General features: G+C 35.4%; 1 protein-coding gene across 1 annotated transcript in view; it reads left to right on the top strand.

The window, feature by feature from the left end:
* Nucleotides 1–27,001, top strand: part of LOC131851605 (voltage-dependent L-type calcium channel subunit beta-4) — a 206,703-nt gene that overhangs the window by 164,393 nt on the left and 15,309 nt on the right. Inside the window, exons 4-5 of the mRNA XM_059202121.1 lie at nt 25,306–25,422; nt 26,214–26,333. Coding sequence (XP_059058104.1) covers nt 25,306–25,422; nt 26,214–26,333 — 237 coding nt within the window. The remainder of the gene's footprint in view (nt 1–25,305; nt 25,423–26,213; nt 26,334–27,001) is intronic.

The raw sequence follows: 27,001 nt of genomic DNA, 5'->3' as shown, positions 1-27,001 counted from the left end.
ATTATTTACTTATATACCAATATTTCTTAAATGCTCACTATCTATAATATAAATAGTCATGTAGTTCGGTGTCAGAGGAGTTTCCTCTCGCGAAACTCAGATTGTGGAATGAGTTTCCTGCGAAGGTTTTTTTCAAGGCATGGGGTGCATATACAAGTATATAGCAGGGCATATAGAAAGTATTTCATGCCCTGCGACGCGGACATACACAGACCGACAAACAAAATTATAAAAATCATAAATACCTCAATTTTTTTCGTAAATCTGCATGTATAGATTTATATGTTTAGTTTCCTAAATATTTTCCTTATATGTTTTTCTACTTCTTTAGTAAATATACACGTATTAGTAAAAACCACGGAATCTTACCTTACCACGTTTCTGTTTTTATTAATATGATATTACGTTAGTGTTTCAAATAAGTAAAACGTGCTAAGATATTGTGAATTTCCTAATTGTTCGTATGATAGCCGCATCAAATTTGTAACAGTATATAGAAAAAATCACGGGATCATACCACGTTTCTATTTTGATTGAGTTCCGATATTTGGGTAGTGTTTCAAATAAATAAACATGCTAAGATCCCGTGATTTTTTTCATTGTTCGTGTAAATAATTACCGCGTCTTTAAAAGCAAAGCCTAGTATTACTCACTAAACGATTACTTGAATGACGAGCGTGCATGGCAGTAGTTGTTCATGCACTGGATTTTCATTTAATGTTAGACATAGACACCTATATAAATAAACATTATAAATAAACTGGTTTAAAAAAAAAAAATTCATTTGAGTTTTTTGCAAGTTCTTCTCAATTGGATCTATATACCGAACTGGACGGTGGAAAAATAAAATTATAATGTAAAAAATTTGACGTTCATAAACGGCTAAAATGAATAAATGATTTTTTAATTTGAATTTGAATGGATTTGAATTTAAAAACAGTAGGTATATATACACGAATATTGTATAGAAACGTGTCTCCGCAATTAAAGCTTGTAATCAGGGGTAAGTAATAAGGGGTAAGCAAGTAATTATTAATTAACACACCCCGCGTAAATACAATTATCTAATAATCTAATTATTTACATTATCAAATCATTGACTAATAACAAACATTACTAAGATAACAAACCTATTTCCCGAGGTTCATTACTATATTTTGAACCACTAAGCATTTATAAAACACTTAGATTGTGGAATGAACTACCTGCCGAGGTTTTCTCGAGAGACTACAGCATGGGGTTTTTCAAGAAGGGTATATTAAGATTTCTTAAGGGTCGGCAACGGGTACGTGACACCCCTGGTGTCTCAGGCGTCCATAGGCTACGGTAAACACCTGCGTAGTATAAAAATCCTGATTTTCCAAATAGATATAAAGTAGTTTATATAGACGTATAAATAAAATTGGAGTGTGTGTTTGTAATATTGAAATAACCGTTTTTTACTACATGCATATGAATATAAATACGGTACATACACCAAAATAACATTTCTTACAATTTTTGTTTGTCTGACCGTTTGTTCCGGCTAATCTCTGAAATGGCTGGACTGATTTTGACGAGACTTTTTGACAGGTAGCTGATGTAATAAGGAGTAACTTAGGCTACTTTTATTTTAGAAAAATATAGTTAAATTCCACGCGGACGAAGTCGCAGAAACAGCTAGTACGTGTATATATATACCACCTGACTAATCTCAAATCGGCCTCGGTGATCTAGTGGTTTAGCACACCGCCTTTCCTCCTATAGTCGCATCGGTTCAATTCCTCGTACGGTACAAACATTTGTATTCCTGAGTATGATTGTATCGGTCTTAGTATTTTCTACGTAAATTACGTATGTATAAAAATATGTAAGTAAATCAATATTTATTTAAAAGTGCAACACACATATTTCTTGCTCATTCTTCTTCTGATGTGTCTGCATTCCGAATGAGTAATGATAAAAAAACTTGACAAATTGAATTGACTATTCAAAAGTGCTTATATTAAGTTTATTTCTATTTCTAGTTCTGTTTCTATGTATCTTTGTATTTATATCAGTTGTCCAGTACCCATAACACTAGTTTGCTTGGGACTAGATGGCGCTGTGAAAATTGACCTGACATAGTTAACATCATTTGCATCTTCCTTATCCCAACTGAGATTGGCTTAATTTGTTTTTCTCTTCCATTCATCCCTGTTCGCAGTCATCTCGTTATTTACTTTCTTTCTTGCCGTATCATCTTCTTTTCTTATTGTAGTGAATTTGTATTCTATTATAATTATTATTCTCTTCGCTACCCACGTGTAGTGACATGTCGTGACGTTGTCACGTTTCCCAGGAGTGTGATATCCGTCATCATGTTCTGTGCGGTGATTAAAAATCCCAAATTAGACACGGAGACGGCCAGATAACAAATATTTATATGCATGGCCATTTCATGAGTACTTTTATGCACGTATTCAAATTCAAAATATCTTTATTCGTGTAGGTCTATTACAGACTCAAATATTTGATATATCAAATCTACTGTCAGTTCGGAATGATTTAGAGATGAGAAGAACTGAGAAGGAACTCAACTCATATTCTTTTCAAATAAATGTTGTACATGATTCAAGACGAAGCTATATTATCTATACATATATGTCTGTCTGTATGTTTGTCCAGCTAATTTCTGAAATGGCTAGACCGATTTTGACGAGACTTTTTTTGGCAGGTAGCTGATGTAACAAGGAGTAACTTAGGCTACTTTTATTTTATATAATAGCTAGTTTTATATACAACTCTGTTTGACAGTTTGTGGACTGGGCGTTTCGAGAGTCATCATGATGATAATCATCATATCATCATATTCATCATAATCATCATAATCATTTCAGCCCTGAAGACATCCACTGCTGAACAAAGGCCTCCCCTAAAAAACATCGATCGGTCGTGCGCTGCTCGCATCCAACGCTTTCCAGCGATCTTGTCCAAATCGTAGGTGCACCTTATCGGTGACCTTTCCACGCTGCGTCTCCCGGTCTGCGGTCGTCTCTCGTGGACTGTACTGCCTCAATGGCCATCTGTCCTACGATCTGTGTCCTGCGCAATGCCACTTCAGTTTCGCAATTCTTCGAGCTATGTCGGGCATCTGGTTCTTCTGCGGATCTCCTCATTTCTTATACGATCATGCGGAGAAACTCCATGCATAGTCCATTGAGAGGGCGTCTTTGTCTTCTGAGTGACTCTGAGCTTATTCATGAGGCCCATAGTTAGCGACCACGTCTCTATGTCGTAAGTCATCAATGGCAACACACATTGGTCGTAAACCTTCGTCTTGAGACACTGCGGTAATTTAGACTCCATCTGCTGCCCATCCGAGTCGGATTCGACAAGTTTTAGAGAGTAATATATTAGAACTTTGTTAAAATAATTTCCGGCTGTTGTTAATAGAAGGCATTTAAACTAGAATTTTATATTTAAAAAGAGTGTAATTGTTGTATTCTATTGTTCTTTTAAATTTTCGCTGTTGTCATGTTGTGAGGCATTACCTTTTACCAATTTTACTTTTGTATTTCAATATATTTATTATACACTTCATATTAAACCTCTACATACTAAGCAATGGATAGAAATGCTTACATATATTCTTTAATATATACATAGAAAGCAGCCTGATCAATACAAACAATCACATTCATAAATAAAACTATTTGCATTGTGCTAGGAATCGAAACCGCGACCGTCGGATGTAAACCAGCTACAAATGTTTGCATCGTACGGAATACGTAGGAATCGAACCTACTACCATCTGGGGGGAAGGGGATTGTTAGTAATGTGGATTGATAACCTCATTGCTAGCGATGTACCTTGTCAGGTCGTCCTCCACGCGGTTCCCCCTGGAAACCATCGTGTTAAATTCCTGATGATTTTGTCACGATGGGCTAACTGACCTAACCTCATGCTCATCTTATCATCCTCCACTGGTGCCCGTAAACCGTTAGCGCAGGCGGGTGCACCATTCCATTATCATCCACAAAAAAAAAAGAACCTACTACCATCGGAATTCGGCGTGCTAAGCCGCTACACCAAAAGCGTCAAAAACAGTGTCAAGTGATTGATGTGAATAACTCATCAATACAGAATGCCCTCGAGTCTCCAGGCCTGAGGGTCTAGAGGGCACTCGAGGCTAAGGCCACCTTGCCAGTTGGAGTTTTTGAATTGCCAGTCCCTAATGCGAGCAGAGCGATTTCTAATGTTGTCTTCAAAATAGTAATACGTGATTTTAGTTTATAATCATAAGAATATAGAAATCCCACTAACTCATTCTTTAATTTAAATACATTTGTTTCTAAAATAAAAGTAGCTTAATTTACTTCTAATAACATTAGCTATCTGTGAGTCAAAGTTCCGACAAAATCGGTCCAGCCGTTTAAGCAATAACAAACAGACACATTTTTTTTAAATACATTCTTTGATATAATTAGCCCATGAATACTTTCATATAGATTTAATGTAAAGATGTTAATTTGCAATTACAACAGACACTTAAATTTTATTCATTTGTATAGAATAAACGGAAAAAAATATATAATTTAAAAATGGATATTATACAGAAATTATTAAATAATTTCTGTATAATATCCATATTATAAATAAGTATATATTTTTGGATGAATCATCCCTATCATTTCGGTATAAAAATAGTTTACATCCTATTCTCAGATCTATCTGATACTCACAAAATATAAAAATCGGTCAAGCCGTCAAGGAGTTTTACAAACACTGTGACACGATAATTTTATATATATATTTTTTTCGTACTGTTAAGTCCGTCACATGTATTTTTACCTCTGTTAACTGCATTAAAGTGATATAAATAAAATGAATTATTTTCGCTGCTCCCGCTAACAGTGCGACCACGCACCACTGCATCGCTCCCCTCGAGTTACGGATCTTGGTCGCACCCTTTGTCAAGATTAGAATGCTATTTTCTTGCCACCCCTGAGCTCCATATTATTTTTTTATAGTATATTTAACCTATTTATTTAACGCCAGCTATTTTCCTGGTGAAACGTTTTCGTTAACTCGTTTAATACTGTAAAATCTATATTATATTGACCACACAAACGTGGTTTTTTTAGTTCACCTCCACGTTTCCCATTCATGACAATAACCTCATCAGACCACTGCAGTCCACTGCTGGACATAGTCTCTCCCAAGGCACGCTACTAAGCACAATCTTCAGCCTTTCAGTTAGTACCCGTAACTCTACGTAGGTCGTCGCTGCACCTAGTAGGTGTAGCACAGTACATCGTACTCATGAAAACAAATATTTGTACTGTGCGAGGAATCGGACTCGCAACCATCGGAAGTAAGACAGTGTGGTCAAACGCTGGACCACCGATACCCTATATACGTTTCCCATTCATTCCTCATCAAACCACTGCAGTCCACTGCTGAACATAGGTCTGTCCTAAGGCATGCTACTAAGCACAATCTTCAGTCCTTCTCTTTCAGTTACTACCCGTAACTCTACGTAGGTCGTCGCTGCACCTATCTACAAGGCGTCCTACACTACATTTGCCAATACGCGGTCTCGGGGGAAAAGAGATTGTTAGTAATGTGGACTCTCGACCCCATTGCTAGCAATGTACCATGTCAGGTTGACCTCCACGCGGTTCCCCTTCTTTGTGAATTTGTCATGATGGGCTAACTGACCTGACCGCATGCTCATCTTATCATCCTCCACTGGTGCCCCGCCAGCGTAAACCGTTAGCGCAGTCGGGTGCACCATTTCATTATCATATACAAAAAAAATCATTCCATTTTTCCATGAAATTTTCCAATTATTCCAAGATAAAATATATATAAGTGAACATAGGGAATATCCAGACCGATACAAACAATCATATACAACGGACTGTGTTCTGAGGAATTGTTCGACATGATGCCGACAGCCACCTTTTACCACCGCACCGCTCGCCATCGACAGGGAATTCATCCCCACACACTGGAACCTAAGTGGTCCCGAACAGTGCGGTTTCAGAGGAGTTTCCTCCCGCGTACACTTAGATTGTGGAATTAACTTCCTGCCGAGGTTGAGGAGGCCCACGAGACTACAGCATGGGGTTCAAGAAGGGTATATTGAGGTTTCTTAAGGGTCGGCAACGCGCACGTGATACCCCTGGTGTTTCAGGCGTTCATAGGCTACGGTAACCATTTACCATCAGATGGGCCGTATGCTTGATTGCCACCATCGTAGTATAAAAAAAAATTACGACGTAAATAAATAAATCATACTTATGAATGCAAATGTTTGTACCGTGCGAGGAATCGAACCCGCTATCATCATAAACAAAGCAGTCAGGTATCTTATTAACATTAGGTATAAACACGAAAGTTTATAAGTATAGATGGATGTTTGTTTCTTTCACGCAAAAACTACTGAACGGATTTTGATGAAACTTTACAGTAATATAGCTTATACATCAAAATAATATATAGGCTGGTTTTATAATATTAGTATCAAAGTTTTGGTATGATTTTGTGCTATTTCTTATAATCAGTATATAGGGAAACGTAACCTTTGACATGTTGACTTATTAATGTTCACGCAGCAGTTGGCCGGACATCAAACCCGCACCGTCTCGCCCGATGCCGTAACTGGGTCACCGCCGTCGCCGGCGCGGCGCCCATCGATCCGCTCTCCGCGCACGCGCGCAGCTGTCAAACTGTACACAAAGCAAATCCAATCGTATTACCCGGCAATTAGATCTGTATTCACTTACCCTAACAATGAACTACCGCATGCCGATAACATATTCAATAACACGTGTGTTTAGCTCTTATTCGTTGGTAATAAAGTTCGTTATCCTTCAGCTTTTCAGTTGTTAAATTTTGCCGTATGGTATCTTATGGCGAGGTGTTAGAGTTGATATTCCACTGGTTTATAGAAGAGTTTGGTGTGTAAGAATTATTTACGGAGCTACCTATAGACTGTTGATGTTTGCTTTTTTGAACGATTTGCAATTAATATAAGAATTTATCGTGGTTTTATGACTTTGGATAGAAATTTTTTTGCTACAATTGGTTACTTTAAAAGGTTTTTTTTTGGTTATCTATGCCCGCGATGTCTTTCCTATTATTAGGTACTATATATTAATAATAATCAGACAATAAAAATAAAAAAAACATTTTTAACCTTATAAAGGCATTATTTGACAGGCTCGGTGGTCCAGCGGTTTAGCACACCGCCTTACTTCCGATGATCGCGAGTTCGATTCCGCGCACGGTACAGACATTTGTATTAATGACTATAATTGTTTGTATCGGTCTGGGTGTTTTCTATGTATAATATATAACTATTTATAAAAAAAATCTATGTATTTGTATCAGTTGTCTAGTACCCATAACACAAGCTTTAGCTAGCTTAACTTGGGTCTAGATGGCGCTGTGTGAATTGTCCTGAGATTATTATTATTATTATTTATTACACCCCATCATTATCGGCTTTCTATAGACAATATATTGACTCATATTTAACTATACATTATGCGAAAATTTGATCCAAATTGCTAAGGTCACTTTTGCATAAAACCTTAATAAACCAATAGACACACGATTACACTCATTTTACAAAAATGACTTACAATTTCCTTAAAGAAACTGCAATTTTCATGTCTAATATTCGATTTATTTATATATGTAATATCGAAAATAGAGAAAAAAACTAGAAATCTAAGTAAGCCAAATATACACTATGTCTGTTTGAATACAATAGACAGATAAGAATAGAAAAGAATAGAATATCATTTATTCAAATAAACATAATACATTGCAGCACTTCGAAATAGTAATCACATTTTTTTTTCAATCTACTGCTCATTCCGAAAGCTGTCTTGTCATAAGAACGAGCAAGAAACTTGCGTGTTGCTCTTTGCATTGTGCTACGAAATAGCGTAGCAGAGCTACGAATTTTCTAGAACAGCCTACCGTAGCTACTTGCTACGAGCGTGAAATTTACAGCAGTAATGCAAATAGAAGCCTTTTAGTTTTATATTCTTCTTCTTTATGTGCCGTCTCCTACTGGATGTTGGTGATCTTCAGAGCCTTCTTAACTTAGCCCACCGCTGTTCTGAACAGGGATCTGGTTCTTCAGCAAGGCCTGAAAACCAGCGCTCTATAGGTGAACCTCATTGAGGTTATACTTATATCAGCTGAGGCAGCTCCTATTGCCAACTTTGTATGCTATTTTTTTATTTCTTCCTAGCTGACTTCGTCCGCGTGGAATATAACTTTATGTTTCTAAAATAAAAGTAGGCTAAGTTACTCCTTATTACATCAGCCACTTGCCAATAAAACTCTCGTCAAAACCGGTCCAGCCATTTCAGAGATTAGACGTAACAAACAGACAGACAAAAATTGTAAAAAATATTATTTTGGTGTATGTATTGTATTTATATTCATATGCATGTAGTTCATGTATTCATGCTTGTTCTTCTAGTGACGAATCTGCTTTTCGAATGAATGGTAAAATAAAAAAAATTATATGACTATTCAAAAGTGATTCAGTTTCTATGTATAAATATTATCTATGTCCCTAGTACGGTAGCTAGTAGTTACGTTAGCCGGAAATTTCCGCAACTAAGATCGCCGATGTTATTATGCTATATGATAATGACAATGATAATCTCAAGACAATTCACATAGCGCCATCTAGTCCTAAGTCAAGCTAGCTAAAACTTGCGTTATGGGTACTAGATAACTGATACAAATGCATACATTCTTTTTCGTAAATACATATTATACAACACACTCAGACCGATATAAACAATCATACTCATGAATACAAATGTTTGTGCCGTGAATCGAACCCACGACAATGGAAGTAACGTGTGCTAAACCACTAAACCATCGAGGCCGTCAAGATATATTCCGCTGTACACATTCCCGGGCCGATCGGCGTGACTCACCGGTTACGAGCTAGCGTATAAATCCCGACCTTGTTCGTGTTAATGCGCCCTAAAATTCCTCGGGCTGATCTCTTTCGTTTATTATTACCGAAGTCTCGATTATGTTTATATATATTAACTAGCCGTTTCCCATGACTTCGTCTGCCAAACCGAAGTCTCATTTAGGTCCCCCTCCGATCGATCCCCCATCTAAAAGGAGACGAGAGATGCCTTGTATGTAGCCATAATATGTTGTCGTATTTCAAACACACCATTAGTTATCTTATATATAAAATTCTCGTGTCACAGTTTTCGTTCCCATACTCCTCCGAAGCGGCTTGACCGATTCTCATGAAATTTTGTGAGCGTATTGAGTAGGTCTGAGAATCGGCCAACATCTATTTTTCATCCCTCTAAATGTTAGGGGTAGTCCACCCCTAAATTTTTTTTTTATTTTAAGGCAAAACAACGTTTGCCGGGACAGCTAGTTATATATATAAAATATTATTCTAATCGATATGAAATAAACATGCTTATTCACTATGCTGCCAAATCATAGCGGCTGAGCAAAATTACAAAAGGCTCTTTATAATATAATATTGTACATTATGCACTGATTAGGGTACTTTCTCTTCAGCGTCGTGACATAGTCTTACTAATATTATAACACCTGAGTAATTTGTCATTTAAAGAAACCGTTATCGTAATCGTAACAAAAAAAAACCCAGCAGTATTTTATTCATATTATATCATACTGTATTTGATGACTTATAATAAATGGTCATACTTAGTAAAAAATTATTCTTTTTTATTTCCAAAAGGGCCCCGAATTCTTGTGTGCCCAAGGGCCCCTCATTCATTCATAATTTAAGAGCTGCGCTCTTGTCGGTGGAGCTCCCGCCACCTTCCACGATCTTCTATCAGTCCTTTTAGCTGTTGATACGACACGACTCCAACTTTTTCTTTAACTTGCTTGATATAGCTGTGTCTCGGTCTTCCCCTTCCTCTCTTTCCATCTATTTTTCCTTCTATAATGTTGTTAATTAGTTCGTCGTGTCGTATCAAGTGCCCCAACATTTTTCCCCGCCTATTCTCAATAATTTCTATGATCTGTCTCTTTTCTTTAATCCTCTCAAGGACTTCTTCATTCCTCCAAGGGCCTTCCAAGGGAGTATACCGGAATATTTTCAACGATGATCGACTACTCCAACTTATCCTCAGCGCTGAATACAAGAAGCTCTACTTCAAACACAGATTATTTCCTATAAACGACATAAATTGTTATTATTACATTTAATTTTATTTCTCTGATCTTAATTTTGAACATAGATATTGTTTTTACTTAATTTTGGACATTTAACAATTTAAATAATTATGATATTCGTTGTTAACATTTCTTGATTTTAATATTAACATGATTTTAAATTTGCATGCTCAAAATGCAGCTTAATATGGAACTGTAAATTAATTTGTACGAACAATGTAACCTATTCAAAGCATATAAATAAACTAGCTTTTGCCCGCGGCTTCCCTCACGTCAAAATCTTTTCTATGGGGATGCCTATGTCATAGTAGCTTTATGCATGCAAAATCTCAGCCCGATCGGTTTAAAATTGACAAAGTTTCATACAAACATTCATCCCCTATTTTATCCCCTTGGGGGTAGAATTAATCAAAATTCTTTCTTAGCGGATGCCTACGTCATAACATCTACCTGCATGCCAAATTTCAGCCCGATCCGTCCAGTGGTTTGGGCTGTGCGTTGATAGATCACTAAGTCAGTCACCTTTGATTTATATATATTTAGATAAATAAACGAATGTCATATTAATTAAATTGTTAAATATCTAAAATTAAGTAATAAATAGACAATATATAGAGTTTCGTGTCTCTGCATTGTCGTGTCGTGCCGGGACCTGTGTGAATACAGCCTTATTTCTCATGAGAACAGTGAGATTAGATAAACGTACTCGTAATATGCATTTGGATGGCCTAACAACGTTCATTGTTCCTAGAATTATGACGTGTAACGATAAAATGTATGCAAAATACAAACATGTTACTATTTGTTAAGGGGTGACCAGTAAGTACATTTTTTTAACTGGTGGTCTAGCGGTCTAGCACACAACTTTACATCCTATGGTCGCGGGTTCGATTCCTCGCACGGCACAAACATTTGTATTCATGAGTATGATTGTTTGTATCGGTCTGGGTATTTTCTATGTATAATATGAATGTATTAATGAAAAAAAAATTATCTATGTATTGGTACCAGTTATCTAGTACCCATAACACAAGCTTTAGCTAGCTTAACTTGGGTCTAGATGGCGCTGTGTGAATTGTCCTGAGATTATTATTATTATTATTATTAATACGAGTAAGGAGATATAGAAAATATATACATAAAAATAATAATTCTAAACACATAGTCCGCAAATTTTTGTCATCATAATCATTTCTTTTACATTTGTAAATCACCAAAAAATGTTTGGTGGTTTTCACCCGCATTGACAAGTTTATCACCCCATCAAAGGGAGATATATAATATATATATATTATATATCTGTTATAAACTGTTATACAGACCGTTGCTATATATAGTAGCAATGACTCTATAGTTCACATACAATTTAATGAAACTTTTCTATCATAGTTTATAACGCGTATCTTAGACCTTAACTTGGGTCTAGATGGCGCTGTGTGAATTGTCCTGAGATTATTATTCTTCATTTTAGTTTATTCACACGATATATCTATGTATTCCAATCCAAGGAAATAAATTTCTTTTAATTAACGTTTATTTGTACACACATAGTGTAATACACGGAGTATTTCCGATGAATAATGAATAAACAAGAGCTCTGATTCATTTTCTGCGAAATGTTTGTAAATTCTGTTCAATCATTTCAATGTACATATACACAATGCATCCGGTTGTATGAATAATATCTCTAGCAACGTATTGAATATAATAAAAACTCGGGACAATTCACACAGCGCCGTCTAGTCCCAAACTAAGCAGAGCTTATGTTATAGGTACTAAACAACTGAAGAGAAAATCTTTTATAATATTATTTTTCTTTTTAAATTCTACTTCTTTACAGAAAAGTTAAGTACTATTTTTTACTTTTTGAATTTGCTTATACACTCTTGACAGAGTGGCCGTAACTTTCATAGATATAAGTAGATTCTCTACATTGTCCTCCTTGGTTATAGAGCTCCTTGCAATTTCTCTCCATCTGATACGGTTTTTAGCTGTACGAGAACATTGCACAATAGACTGTGTAGCCATTTTAAATTTTAAATACATACGCAATATATTTAGAAAACATCCAGTCCAAAACGAACAATGACAATCGTATAAGAAATCGAACTCAGGACCTTCGGAAGTTAGGTGGAATACAAAACCGCTTTCGTTCGTTTAGGAGTTATGATGTCACAGGCAATTACACAGATAACCAGACACGTCAATCTTATAACACTTATTTTACTTCGGGTGTTATAAAACTGGCAATAACACCAAGTCATCTATCTTGCTAAATAATAAACTTATAATATTATTTAGGCAAACATCATCTATGAAGATAGCCTTTTTTTGGTGAAATACAGTGGAATGGTGCATCCGCCTGCGCTAACGGTTTACGCTGGCGTGGCACCAGTGGAGGATGACAAGATGAGCATGAGGTCAGGTCAGTTAGCCCATCGTGGTAAATTCGCCATGAATTTATCACGATGGTTTCCGGGGGGAACCGCGTGGAGGTCAACCTGACATAGTACATTGCTAGTAATAGGGTCATGAGTCCACATTACTAACAATCCCCTTTCCCCCTGAAGAAAGACTTAGTGTCATAGTAAATAGAAGGTCTCGGCAAGGATTCAGTGTCTATAATACTTGGTTATGATTATTTAGACTCAGGATTTGGAATTAGCGTTGCAGCGACTTTTTTTGCCTTTTTATGCCTTTTTATTATTATTGCCTTTTTATGCCTTTTTATTATTAAATTTGGATTAATTGGAATTATGGATTTAAATTTGGAATTCAATGTTCCAAACCTTTAATTCATTGATGAAAAATTGTTGACTATTCAAAAGTGCTCAAATTAAGTTTATTTGAATAAATGATTTTCTATTCTATTCTAATCACTGCCCTCAATCTTTTCAAATGCTATTTATTGTATTAATGCATTATTAATATATTTTTACTATATTATTGTATTAATATATTATTAAAACTTAGGTTTGGTATATAGACGTAATTAACAATTCGTATTTGTCAATACAAGTGGTTCTACGTTGCGTTGCCTTGTTCCCGTGTGACGTTACGTCAAATCACGTGACACCCCAAACAGTTTCCCACTCGTGCCTCCTTTAAACCATTATCTGTGCTGACCCAGTTGTTAATCACTACACCTAGTTGTTAATCACTACACCTATGGCCCACGATTCGTGAGTCGAGTGCAGCGATCGCTGCGCGCGCATCCCATTCACCCGGATGCCGGGGGACAGGGCGGTCAGGGGGGTACGGGGATCCAGCGGGGGGACGATCGGGGCCACTCGGGTTTATTCGCCCGTGGCCGTCGAGGGCACCGCGCGGCCCCATGTGTCGGCACCACGGCAGACCACGACGGGATCCCCCTGGTGGTCCGCAGCGGCCACCACCTGCAGCCATGTCGTAACATGATGGGGTACAACAACCAAGGGCACGGATACAACAAGTTGTTCACGCAGGTGCGCGCGCATTCGCAGTGTGTTTTTAATATTTGTTGTCGCGACGCGCTTGTTATTGACGACGAGTTTCATTTACCATCCGGCGGTGAAAGGTATATCAGTGGTAATATCCGATATCTGTGCTTAGTTATTGACGACGCGTGCTTCATTTACCATTCGGTGGTGAAAGGTATGTCAGTGGTCACATCGGATATATGTGTTTACCTGTTTCCATGTACGAATCTGGATTTCATTAAATCGTGCGGATGTTAAGGTAAATATTTAGATCGTCAGTGTTACACGGATATACAGACCGTTGCTATATATATTAGCAATGACTCTATAGTCCACATACAATTTAATGAAACTTTTCTATCATAGTTTATAACGTGTATCTTAGACATTTATTATCTACTAGCTGTTCCCGCGACTTCGTGCGCGTGGAATTAAACTTTATTATTCTAAAATAAAAGTAACTCAAGTTAACTTACTCCTTTACATCTTATTACATCAGCTACTTGCCAAAAAAAGTCCTATCAAAATCGGTCCAACCATTTCATAGAGCCGGAACAAATAGACAGACTGACAAAAAATGTAAAAAAATGTTATTTTGGTGCATGTATTTATATTCATATGCATGTAGTAAAAACAGTTTATATTATAAACGCAAAAATCTGTCAGTATGAACAGATGGATGTTTGTTATTCTTTCACGCAAAAACTACGAAACGGATTTTGATGAAACTTTACAGTAATATAGCTTATACATCAGAATAATATATAGGCTGTAAATTTCATGCAAGTGAAACCGCGGGCACAGCTAGTAGATGATATTTTATTTAGCAGCTGTTTGCCGCATCGATACTCGCTCGGAAAACGTTATCTCTATGGAAGTTTTGGGACATCCTTAGTTCTCTATAATAGTTGAATGTATATATTAATCAACCAATCAATCAGCTAACGACAACTTATCTTTATTTCTTACTAGCTGTGTCTAACTTTCAATATAAAATATAGCATATGTGTTATTCTGATGCAAAAGGTGTACTGTAAAATTTGATCAAATTTAGTTCAGTAGTTTTTACGTGAAAGAGTAACAAACATACTCACATAGAAACTTTCGCATTTATAATATTAATTAATAAGATTAGCTTTTCGCGCCGGTACGGGTACATGTATTATACATAAAAAGATTCCTCTTGCATCACTCTATCTATTGCTAAAAACTGCATTAAAATCCATTACGCAGTTTAATAGATTTAAGCGGACAAACAGAGGAAGCGACTTTATTTATTTATTTATTTTAGTAAGATTAACGATGTAAATTTACATGTTAATCTGTCAGATATTAGATTTAATCAATTTTACACACCGCTCTGATCATCAAGAGTACATTGAGTAATTAACATAAAACTCACTTTGTATATAATTAAATTTACTACAAAACAATATATATCTATTTAATTATAAACATTTGGTTTCTTTTAATAGATAGAGTGATTCTAATGGTAAGTTTATATGTATAATACATGTACATCCGTGCATAGCCTGGGCGAGTAGTGAGTAATATAATAAATTAAAAACATTTTTAAAAAGTTATAATATCAGCTATGATGGAGTGGAGTGTCCTGGCACAGGTATCTTTATGCTTAAAGACTTTATACTTGTCTTCAACAACTGTATGGAACAATTGTTTTATTTGTATAAAGAATTTTGAATTCAGAATTTAGAATAGAATAGATTAAGAAATTCTTTATTCAAATTAGGCCATTGAAGAACATTTAAATTTCTGGAAATCTCTATGATATTTCTTGAATATACCATTTCAAGCATACGTACATACATAGCATAAATATTACCAAATTGGTTTATAAATAACGGTGTTCTGAAGTAAATAAAAACACAACTGAATTGTTATCTCTTTTTATCATGTCGGTTAATAGTATAGACTAGAAAATTCTTGATACAAATAAACTTAAATTTAAGCACTTTTGAATAGTCATACTTATTTTTTTAATCTACCGCTCATTTAGAAAGCTGTCTCATCATCAAAAGGTAAACGAGAAAGAAACTTGCGTATTCCTTTTTTAAGCTATTGTAAAGTCTTTCTCTAGTATTTAAAGCTATTGTCGAAACAGCTTAATTTAACTAATAATAGTCTCATCAAAAGCTGTCTCAGCACAAGAAGAATGAGAACGAAACTTGCGTGTTTCTTTTTTAAGCTATTGTAAAGTATTTCTCTAGTATTTAAAGCTATTGTCTTAATTTAACTAATAATAGTCTCATCAAAAGCTCTCAGCATAAGAAGAATGAGAACGAAACTTGTATGTTTCTTTTTTAAGCTATTGTAAAGTCTTTCTCTAGTATTTAAAGCTATTGTCGAAATAAATTTAACTAATAATAGTCTCATCAACAGCTGTCTCAGCACAAGAAGAATGAGAACGAAACTTGCGTGTTTCTTTTTTAAGCTATTGTAAAGTCTTTCTCTAGTATTTAAAGCTATTGTCGAAACAGCTTAATTTAACTAATAATAGTCTCATCAAAAGCTGTCTCAGCACAAGAAGAATGAGAACGAAACTTGCGTGTTTCTTTTTTAAGCTATTGTAAAGTCTTTCTCTACTATTTAAAGGTATTGTAGAAACAGCTTTATTTAACCAATAACATTCTCATCACAAGAAGAACGAGAAAGAAACTTGCGTTTTACTTGCTCTTTTAAATAATTTTAGTCTTTCTAAAGTATTTAAAGTTATTGTAGAGGCAGCTTAAAGCAACCAATAGCTGATAAGGCTATCTGATAAGGAAATTCCACTCGGTCTGAGTTCTAGAATGATCTAGTTTGAATAGTATATATCTATGATAGTGGATGTAATATAATGGTTTGTTTGGGGCTAGATGGAGTTATCACGTCCAGAGTTTCTAGCTTTGTTTCTATGTATATTGTATATTATTAGCTGTGCCCTGGTTTCACCTGTATATTTTTATTTCTTTGATATTCAGGTACTTTTGTAACGATTTGAATTTAAAAATGAATCTGTTTTGTAATCATATACAAGCTCATTCGAAAAGAAAGAGCTGAGCTTCTTGTAAGTTCTTCTCATTTCGAAATCATTCCGAACTGACTGTAGATTTGATATGACATCATCATCATCATCGCAGCCCGGAAGACGTCCACTGCTGGACATAGGCCTCCTCCAAAGTATGATATGATATAAGAGTCTGTAATAGATCTACATGAATAAAATATAATTAAATAAATTTATTTGAACTATAAGTACATGGTCTATTGCACCGGAATTTAATTCAGCTAAACCAATTGGTTTAGCTGAATTAAATTCCGGCATAGCAACTAAACATGAACTATTTCTAATAGTCTAGGCCGTATGTTTAACTCTTATTTTTATCATCATCATCTGCTTCTTCCTTATCCCATTTATTTGTGGTCGGCGTAATATGTTTTTCTCTTCCATTCATCCCTGTTCGCAGTCATCTCGTTATTTACTTCCTTTCTTACCATATCATCTTTCACACAGCCCATCAATCTCTTTTTCGGCCTTCCTCTGGCCTTATAACCATCCACATTATCCATATATTCATACATATTTGTATGTACTCTGAGAATTCTCGGTAGTAATACATCATATGCAAACAGAAATCTAACGTTAGCTAATGCACGCTCTCGACTGAGTAAACAGAAACAGAAACTAAAATAGACTTTTTATTATTATATGCATTAGGAAATGCGAAATGTGTTTGTTATTTGTTTGTTTGTTACCTCTACGCTACTAAAAACCTCGATGGCCTAGCGGTTCAATACACCGCTGTAGTTCCGATGGTCGCGAATGCGATTCCTAGCATTGTACAAACATTTGTATTCTTCTGTATAATTGTTTGGTCTGGGTGTTTTATATGTTTAATATATAGGTATTTACGAAAAAAATCTGTGTATTTATATCAGTTATCCAGTACCCATAACACAAGCTTTAGCTAGCTTAACTTGGATCTAGATGGCGCTGTGTGAATTGTCTTGAGGTTATTGTTATATTATTATTATATTATAAATCTAAATATATATAACTCAAAGGTGACTGACGTATTGATCTATCAACGCACAGCCCAAACCATTGGACGGATCGGGCTGAAATTTGGCATGCAGGAAGATGTTATGACGTAGGCATCCGCTAATAAAGGATTTTGATAAATTCCACCCCCAAGGGGACAAATTAACGCGAGCGAAGCCGCGGGCAAAAGCTAGTTATATTATAAATGCGAAAGTACCTAAAGTAAAAACCTCTGTGGTGTAGCGGTTTAGCACACCGCTGCAGTTCCGATGGTCGCGGGTGCGATTCCTCGCATTGTACAGACATTTGTATTCATCAGTATAATTGTTGGGTGTTTTCTATGTATAATATGTATGTATTTATATATATAAGAAATGTAACTAAGTATTTATATCAGTTGTCGATTAGGGACTAGATGGCACTGTGTGAATTGTCCAGGTTGAGGCCAGGTCAGCCCATCATGACATATTCAACAGGAATTTATAACGATGGTTTCCAGGGGGAACCGTGTAGAGGTTAACCCAACATGGTATAATGTACCATGTCTGCTTGACCTAGCAATAGAGTCAACAGTCCACATTACTAACAATCCCTTTCACCCCACATTGTTCAGGGTTATTATATTTTTATATTATATTAAACAGCTAAACAGATCTTATTGATATTAGATATATGATGATAATCAGTATCTAATGACTAGCATAAGCTATCTTTTAATTTTAAAAAATCTTGAAGGGATGAAATGTCGGATGAAAAATTGTGCAGACAAAATAGCGGGTAACAGTTAGTCGTGTAAGTGTTCATTATAATACCAATCTTATTAGGTGTATTAGAATATGATGATGATTTAGGGGATGAAATTAGAATGAAGTAAACAAAATTACTTCATATTATATATAATATTATTATGAATAATATAATTATTTATATTTTGCTGACTGTATTCTCAAATGGTAACCCTATGAGAGGTCAGAGGTCAATATATATGCCGAGTTAGTGGCCTATTCCCTTTTACGGCACATATTTTTTTTATTTTTTTTATGTCTTTGTAATTGGTGAATAAAGAATTTATCTAACTATTCCCACATTAGAAACATTAAGTCTGCAATTTAGTTTGGCAGACAGAATAGTCCGCCGAGGACTTTGTCCCTCGTCCGCGGTGGACTTTAAATTAAATTTCAGCAGATTATTACAGGATATGTACGTATCCTACAAATCCTAGTTATAGTCTAAGCCATTGAAATTACAACCTTGGGGAATATATATTTAAAGACAATTTTCGTAAATCATTATCATGTACAGAAATACGTGAGTGTCGACCCTTAGTGGAGGTTACGATGACGTCATTATTCTTTATTCATAAAAATGGCTGACCTTGAATAGGGAAAATAATGAATTCTTGGAAAATGTGCCGCCATAAAGCGCGCTATACTAACTGGCCTACGCGAATTCATTAACAACACTACTTATATATAATTTATATTTTACTAGCTCTGCCCTCGCTTTCACCCGTGAGAAAATTATTTCTACCTACTCGCCCTGACTTCGCTCGGGTACTTGTATTATACATATAAACCTTCCTCTTGAATCACACTGTCTATTAAAAAAACCGCTTCAAAACCCGTTGCGTAGTTGTAAAGATTTAAGCATACATAGGGACGGAGAGACTGTTTATGTAATGATATGTTATTCTGATGTATAAGCTATATTACTGTAAAGTTTCATCATAGTGAACGGCAATAGTTTTTGCGTGAAAGAGTGAGACACATCCATACATACTCACATACTTTCGTGTTTATAATAATAATAAGATATTACACACTATTCTTTCTTTTGGCGGTCTAGGGGTATAGCATACTGCCTTACTTCCGATAGTCGCGGGTTCGATTCCTCGCACGGTACAAACATTTGTATTCATGAATATGATTGTTTGCATCTATCTGGGTGTTTTCTATGTATAGTTACGAAGAAATAGAAGAATATCCATGTATTTGTATAAGTTATCTAGTACCCATAACAGTAGCTAGCTTAACTTGGATCTAGATGTCGCTGTGTGAATTGTCCTGAATTATTATTATTCCTAATATGACGATGGTCTAATGCCATAGGTAGTAGTACACTGCTTTATTTTTTGATGGTTGGACGTTTGATTCCCGCACAATATTAAGTTTTGAATTTTATTTGCATGTTTAATATATATGTTTGTTATTCGACTACCTGGATTCTATTGTATAGGTCTGGATTGTATTCTACGTGTATTGGATTGCATAGGTCTACCAGTTGTATGTATTCAAACTAAACATACCTTTTTGAAGTAATCTTTACAGCAAACTTATATTAAAATAATTTCTACAAATCTTTTATCGGCATTTACAATATCATGCATGATGCCACTACATTGTGGTTGTATAAATTAAAAAAAAATAACTTAGTTATTGTACGAAATATGACATGTTACTTGTCGGTTCCTATTTTAATATTAGTAGTAACTAGCAATCGAAAGTAATAATTGGTATATGAGAACTGGCCAAGTTAGACCTTAGGCTACAGTATATTATCCTAAGTTATAAGAAGAAATGATATTTTATATTGTTATAAATACATTTCAGGATAGACCATTGAACTTGGCACCCATTTAGATCTCATCTCTTTTGTCGTAGAAGTCAACAATCAAGGCATATATCATAATATTAAACTCGGCTATCATTTCACATTTATGTTTTTGATGGGATTATACTATTTATATATATAACAAACCGAGTATAAATACTGCCCCCACTAACATACCTAATACAGATCCCCCGTTCAATTCAAACGGGGATCGAAATACGAATCAGAATGACATAAATATATGAATATATAAAAAAATATAAAAATTTGCACGCCTGTATGCAAGCTGAATACACTGGACATTATATTTAATATTGTATACACATATAAGTACTGTATTCTGCGAATAAATGATTTGATTGATTGAATAAATAGTTGATAAACTTCACAATAAAAATAAAAATTAAAAATGGAATGCGATTTTCCCGCCAAAAAATCTTTAATATTCTAAATGCGAAAGTTTGTGAGTATGGATGGATGTTACTCTTTCACGCAAAAGCTACTGGATAACAGTAAGATTGCTTATATATCAGAATAACACATAAGGGTATAGTTTAAAAATATATTATGTAAATTGGGCGAAATATAACGTTCAATGTCATGCAAGTGTAATGCAGACGAAGCTACGCTGGCCAGCTAGTTCTAATATAAATATCACCAGGTAATTACAACAAGTTGTACTTATTAATAACTTATTAATAATATTGTAATTTGTATGTTATGAAATTGTCCGTGATAACATAACGAGATCGCATTGTTTTGTTTCTGTTTACCTTTAAAGGCATAAGGAACAGTACCCATACAGCCATGTCTGTTTGCTAATGATTTATTTACAACTTATTTATAGACATATAGAAATAATTATTTAGTATATCCATAAATAAATAAATCAAACAACAGCAATAAAAAAACTACCGCATTAACTGGCTCTGCCCCAAAAACAAGGGCGTAAAATATGCAGGCTGGCGCTATTGAGCGGGGGCGGGTATGACGTCACACCTCGACCCCGGCCCGCCAGTCTGCCGCCGAAAACTCCGTGCTTAGGCCTCCAGTCCTATTCAAACCTCTTGATCAATCGTGCTTCAACAGAACCTCCCGACTCTATAAACCTCCGTCAATCAATGACATTTTAAAAAGTTACGACATTCTATTTTTGAATACCATTCGGCTTTGTCACTGTCCGTTTTTGTTATTTTTTCGTCGTTTCTCACGAAAATGGTTGCCAGTGCGAAATATCTTTTTTTCTATTTATACGTATTTGGATGTTGTGGCTAAGGTGAGGTGTTATTATGGTTGCGTGTAGAAATATTTGTAATATGGCTTTTAGTTTTAGATCGTGGACATACTTGTAAATATCCTTTTTTAGACAATATTTACTATCTTCTTGATATAATTTAATTTCTTTTAGGAATCAAATATTTCTTAAATAACCTCTTATCTTTACATCTTAAAAAAAGTACATTCAGCCTGGAGAACATAGCTGAAAATCAGTGTTTTGATTCTTGAGTATTGCTGTAGCACACACATGCAGGTTTACCCATATTGTATTGTATTGGTTTATATAATCTGTATTGGCTTAATTACAAGCCTATATGTGTGTACTAATATACAAAAAACCTCTTATCTATCTATCTTATATTCAATTATAACTGTATTGACAAAAAAAATGCTTTCATTATTGACCGTTACTGTTATTGTTAGACGATTTATATTTTTTTTATTAAAAGAAAGATTTTTTTATAAATTGAACTAATATTTTGCATGATATTCTACAAAGTGTCGATAGTAAATTTAATTACTTTTAAACTTTCGAGTTTAGTGTACATTAATATAGTTTATTGGGTTTTAACACGAATGGTAGATAAAAATAATCGCTTGACTTTCAGCCAGATTGCACCACCTGTGGTCACGAAACAGCGACTAAATTATATACCTTACACTTTGACTTTTGACGACCACAATGGTCGAGCGGTTTTGCACACCGCCTTACTTCCAATGGCCACGGGTTCGATTCCTCAGACGGTACAATCATTTGTATTTATTACACATAATTACAAATTTGATTTATAATGTCAGTCTGGGTTTATTTTATGTAAATTAACATTGCGTACAGCCATGTCACGCTCGACATTCTACTGTAATTCGCCGTGCAATATTGTGAATCTGTGGCACATTTATTTGCGCGGGAAAATAAAATACTACAAAATGGCTACTTCTCATAGGTACTAATTTTCTTAATTCTCAATTGTTTTATACTATTGTTTATGTCTGTTACTAATTTGTTATACTATTTATATATATAACAAACCGAGTATAAATACTGCCCCCACTAACATACCTAATACAGATCCCCCGTTCAATTCAAACGGGGATCGCATCCGGCAGGCGGGAGTTGGCCTTCAGCCGCTCCATAAGTCCTTCCGCGGGTTAGGAGTGACATCTGTACTCGCCATTATCGTCCGGTGAAGCTGTAAAGGCCAGCTGCGGCAGCATTAGAGTAGTCCGAAAAAAAATCTTGTCTACCCGATAAACTATGTTGATGCAATGTGTTCATGTTTGTGCCTTTATTTTGTGTGCGTCTGATTCTTGCCTTCTCCGTACTTGTGATGTGAGGGGGGCATGTTATGTCATTTATGTGTGTTGTGCCTTGCATGCAGTCGTCACGCCTCGCCTGACAACCAATGACAACCTACAAGCCGTTGGTAAGCAGTGTATATCGTTATTTTACTTTAAATATATTATTTTATTTATAAAGAGAGAGAGAAGAGAAAAACATATTAAAATATAATATTAATTTATAATAACAATAATCTCACGAGAATTCACGCAGCGCCATCTATAACCAAGTATTAGTAACATAGTAAGACATTACTGAAACCATTTTTATTAAAGCAACTAAGGCAGAGTTTTTATTCCGCTGAATCATTGGGCTCCCTAAAATATGGTCGAGCGCTATGATGGCTGGCTCATCCGTCATACTCGTGAACGAGTGCTGCTTGTAGGCACCAGTCTGATCTACTTATTTAATCTTATTTAGTTACTCAACCAGTTCGTGTATTCAATATTTTGACTATAATGAATTATTGCTAAATAGTAGTTTGTATTCACACATTTCAACTTAATAATGTAAAGTTACAACATTTATTTAAAAGATCAACACACAAGTTTCATATTCGTCCTTCTTGTGATGAGACAGCTTACCGAATGAGCGGTAGATTAAAAAAATAAGTATATCTATTCAAATTTGCTTAAATTTAGGTTTATTTGACTAAATAATATTCTGTATTCTATTCTAATTGTTTTTGTTTTATTGTGTACTATCGGTGTCTATGTCTAACATTAAGTCAAAATCCCGTGCATGAGCTACCATCGTAAACTAAGTTACTAATTACTAAATAGTAATTTGTTTACTTAATTATTTGAATGTATAGACAGACAAACATTATAATTAAAACTACAATTAATGCTACGAAGAACCCGCATGATTTTCTTTTACGGTGTAAGAAAACATTAAACATTATTTATAAATATACATATAGGTATATTTATAAATAATGTTTAATGTTTTCTTGCCGAAAAAATCGAGTACAATTTTATTGACTAGCTATTCGCCCCGGTTTCGCACGGGTGTACATGTATTATATATATAAACCTTCCTCTAGAACCACTCTGTCTATTTAAAAAAACCGCTTCAAAATCCGTTGCGTAGTTTTAAAGATGTAGGCATACATAGGGACGGACAGATAGCGACAGCGACTTTATTTTATAGGTACTATGTAATGATAATGATGATACATATACGTTCAATGGAGTGCAGTCCTTTTACACATGATTAGCTATGCCCTGCGGTTTCACTAGCAGTATATTTTAAAAGAAACAGCGGCCGTATTGGATTTTCTTCCATCGTGTCGTTACACACTTTTGGCCCAGTTATTATATCGTTTTCACTTAGGATATCTCTGGATGTTTCTAATTCTTGCTCAGTTTCTAAAGTTTATAGCGTGATATTAAATGGCCATCCAAAAGCATTCGGCTGTGAACTGTAAGTAATTATTCAAAACTGACCAGAAGATCAGTAAATTGCTAGTATGGGCATTGCACTAATGCCCATACTAGCAATTTCCTGATTGTTAGCAATGTACTATGTCAGGTCGACCTCTATGTCGTTAATTCCTGGTGAATTCGCCATGATATGCGAACTGACCTGACTTCTAACATTCCCATCTTCCACTGGTCTTCGCTAATAATGTGAGTGCAGGTTGATGCACCATATACATGCTTTAAAAGAGACTCTTACTAATAATTACAGAGTTTAATGGTGTCAAAAAAAGAACCCCATTTATAAATACTACCTGCTGACTCCTTCGTCTACGTCAATTTTTCCCGTTTTCCTAACACGTTTAATTGCACGGTCCTATTAGCCGAAGCATGATGTTATGTAGCCTATAGCCTTCCCCGATAAAGAGTATAAAAAATATTTATCCAACACTAAAAGAATTTTCAGAATTGGATCAGTAGTACACTTAGATTGTGGAATGAACTACCTGCCGAGGTTTTCTCATGATACTTCAGCATGGGGTTATGCAAGAAGGGTTAAGGTCTTTTAAGGGTCGGCAATGTGCATATAACATCCCTGATGTTTCAGGCGTCCATAGGCTGCGGTAACCATTTACCACCAAATGGGCAGTATGCCTGTTTGGCACCATAATAGTATAAGAAAAAAACAATATAATATTAACAATTAACATTAGTTATCCGCACTTAGCCTCTGATTTGGACGTTATGCGTGTGCCGATACTACTATAGTCAGTATATAGAATAGTACTATAGAATAGTCAGCCAAGCTCCTCCCAGAAGCGGAGAAGCCTCTTGGTGTCTTTACAGACACCAGACGTCACGGAATACCGGCAATTATTGTGACTATCCAAACTTATAAACTTGACCTTTTATAATACTAGTATAGAAATGTAGATACTAATGAATCAGTAAGTAATAAAGTATTTACATATATTGCAGGGCTCAGCAGATTCCAACTACTCGCAGCCATCATCGGAGCTGTCGCTGGACGAAGACAAGGAGGCGCTGCGCCGCGAGAAAGAAGCGCAGGCACTCTTGCAGCTCGACAAGGCACGGGTAAGCTCTTCTCATTTAAGTACTATCTAAAACGAGATACACTTTTTATTATATCGGCTACGTGCCACTGTCTCTAATATTTTTCTACCAAGCAGCTTCCTTTATAAGAAGTATTTTGATTGGTGACAATAAATAAAAATTTTATTCGTCTGTATTTTTATTGGTTTGTTTGAGCTATTGTCTGGTGATTGGACCTCTATCTATTGTGCTCGCCCTTTTTTCTGTCAGTCTTGATCACTTGTGAAACAAATGTCCTTGTCACGCCACAAGCAGCGGCGTGGTGGGACTGGTCATTGGGCTCCTCAACATATGCCTGGCTGGTTCACTTCTTATATTCGTGAAAGGGGTTGCTTGTGTTATTAGTCAGGCAACTATTTATTATATATATCAACTTTGCTACACAAAATCCTAAAAATGTAATGCTGAATGAAAATAACATTTATTTCAAAGAGTAATATTGATTATGGGAGAATGAGAGTAAACAAGTAATGGGCAAGGTACAGTAAGTAAAGGTACTTACTGTGCCCATTCTTGTTGTGATGAATTTAAGTTCCGAATGAGCAGCAGAATAAATCATAACTAATGAAAAGTCCTTACATTAAGTTTAACTTATTAAAAATGGATTCTAAATCTCAGTACTCCAGAAAGGCACCACGATATCACGGGTGTCACGGTAACCTGCTATTCATGTACCTACATAGAGATGATTACCACAGTGTGGGCCGACAATTTGTTTGCTATACCAATTACCATAAAAACAGTTAGTAATCCACATTTTTAATAATTTCCAGTCGAAGCCCGTCGCGTTCGCAGTGCGCACGAACGTGTCTTACGATGGCACCATCGACGACGACTCGCCCGTTCACGGCAGCGCCATCTCCTTCGACGTGCGCGATTTCCTGCACATCAAGGTATGCCCAGAAGTAGACACAATCAGCTTATTCTTATATCATGCTATTAATTATTTGGAAGGCAATTATTACAGGAACCAAAATATATAATGAATCCTAAATATGTAATGGATTTATATTATTTTATTTAATTCCGCTACAATTGGTATCTATGAGATCACAAATATTCATTGCGGACACCTGACCTTCTCTACTGTAAGCTCTGGTTACGACCTCTATTCGTGATCAAATTCCGGTAGTTACAGAATCTACACCCATATTGCGATACGTGTTTCGCCTCTGAATGAAACATCATCAGGCAATTAATATTATTCATTGCCTGATGATTGATTGCCGAGGCGAAAAATAAAGCAAGAACAATAACTATAGACATTCTCGTGTATTGTTTTAGGGTATACTTAGATTTTTACTAATATTTTTAATTTAATAAGTATCTGTGGATTCATTTTTATGTCGTCGACATGGTGGTGTAACATAGTTATTAGGCATTTTTTTTGTTAATGAGCAGCCCAGTAATTTCACTACCATATCGTAAACATATGATTTTTTTGCATGGCAACAGATCTATATATTGTTAAAGTTATGGAAGCTATTTTTTTTTATTGGGTTGTTTGGGCTATTGTCAGATGTGTAGCACCTGTAGCACTGCGACCTACATAGATCTATTG

The sequence above is a fragment of the Achroia grisella genome, unplaced genomic scaffold (genome assembly GCF_030625045.1).
Source record: "Achroia grisella isolate CSIRO2021 unplaced genomic scaffold, CSIRO_AGI_Agris_v1 utg794, whole genome shotgun sequence".
NCBI lineage: Eukaryota > Metazoa > Arthropoda > Insecta > Lepidoptera > Pyralidae > Achroia > Achroia grisella.
Note: the sequence above shows the minus strand (reverse complement) of the source record. Positions and strands in the feature narration are given on the sequence as shown.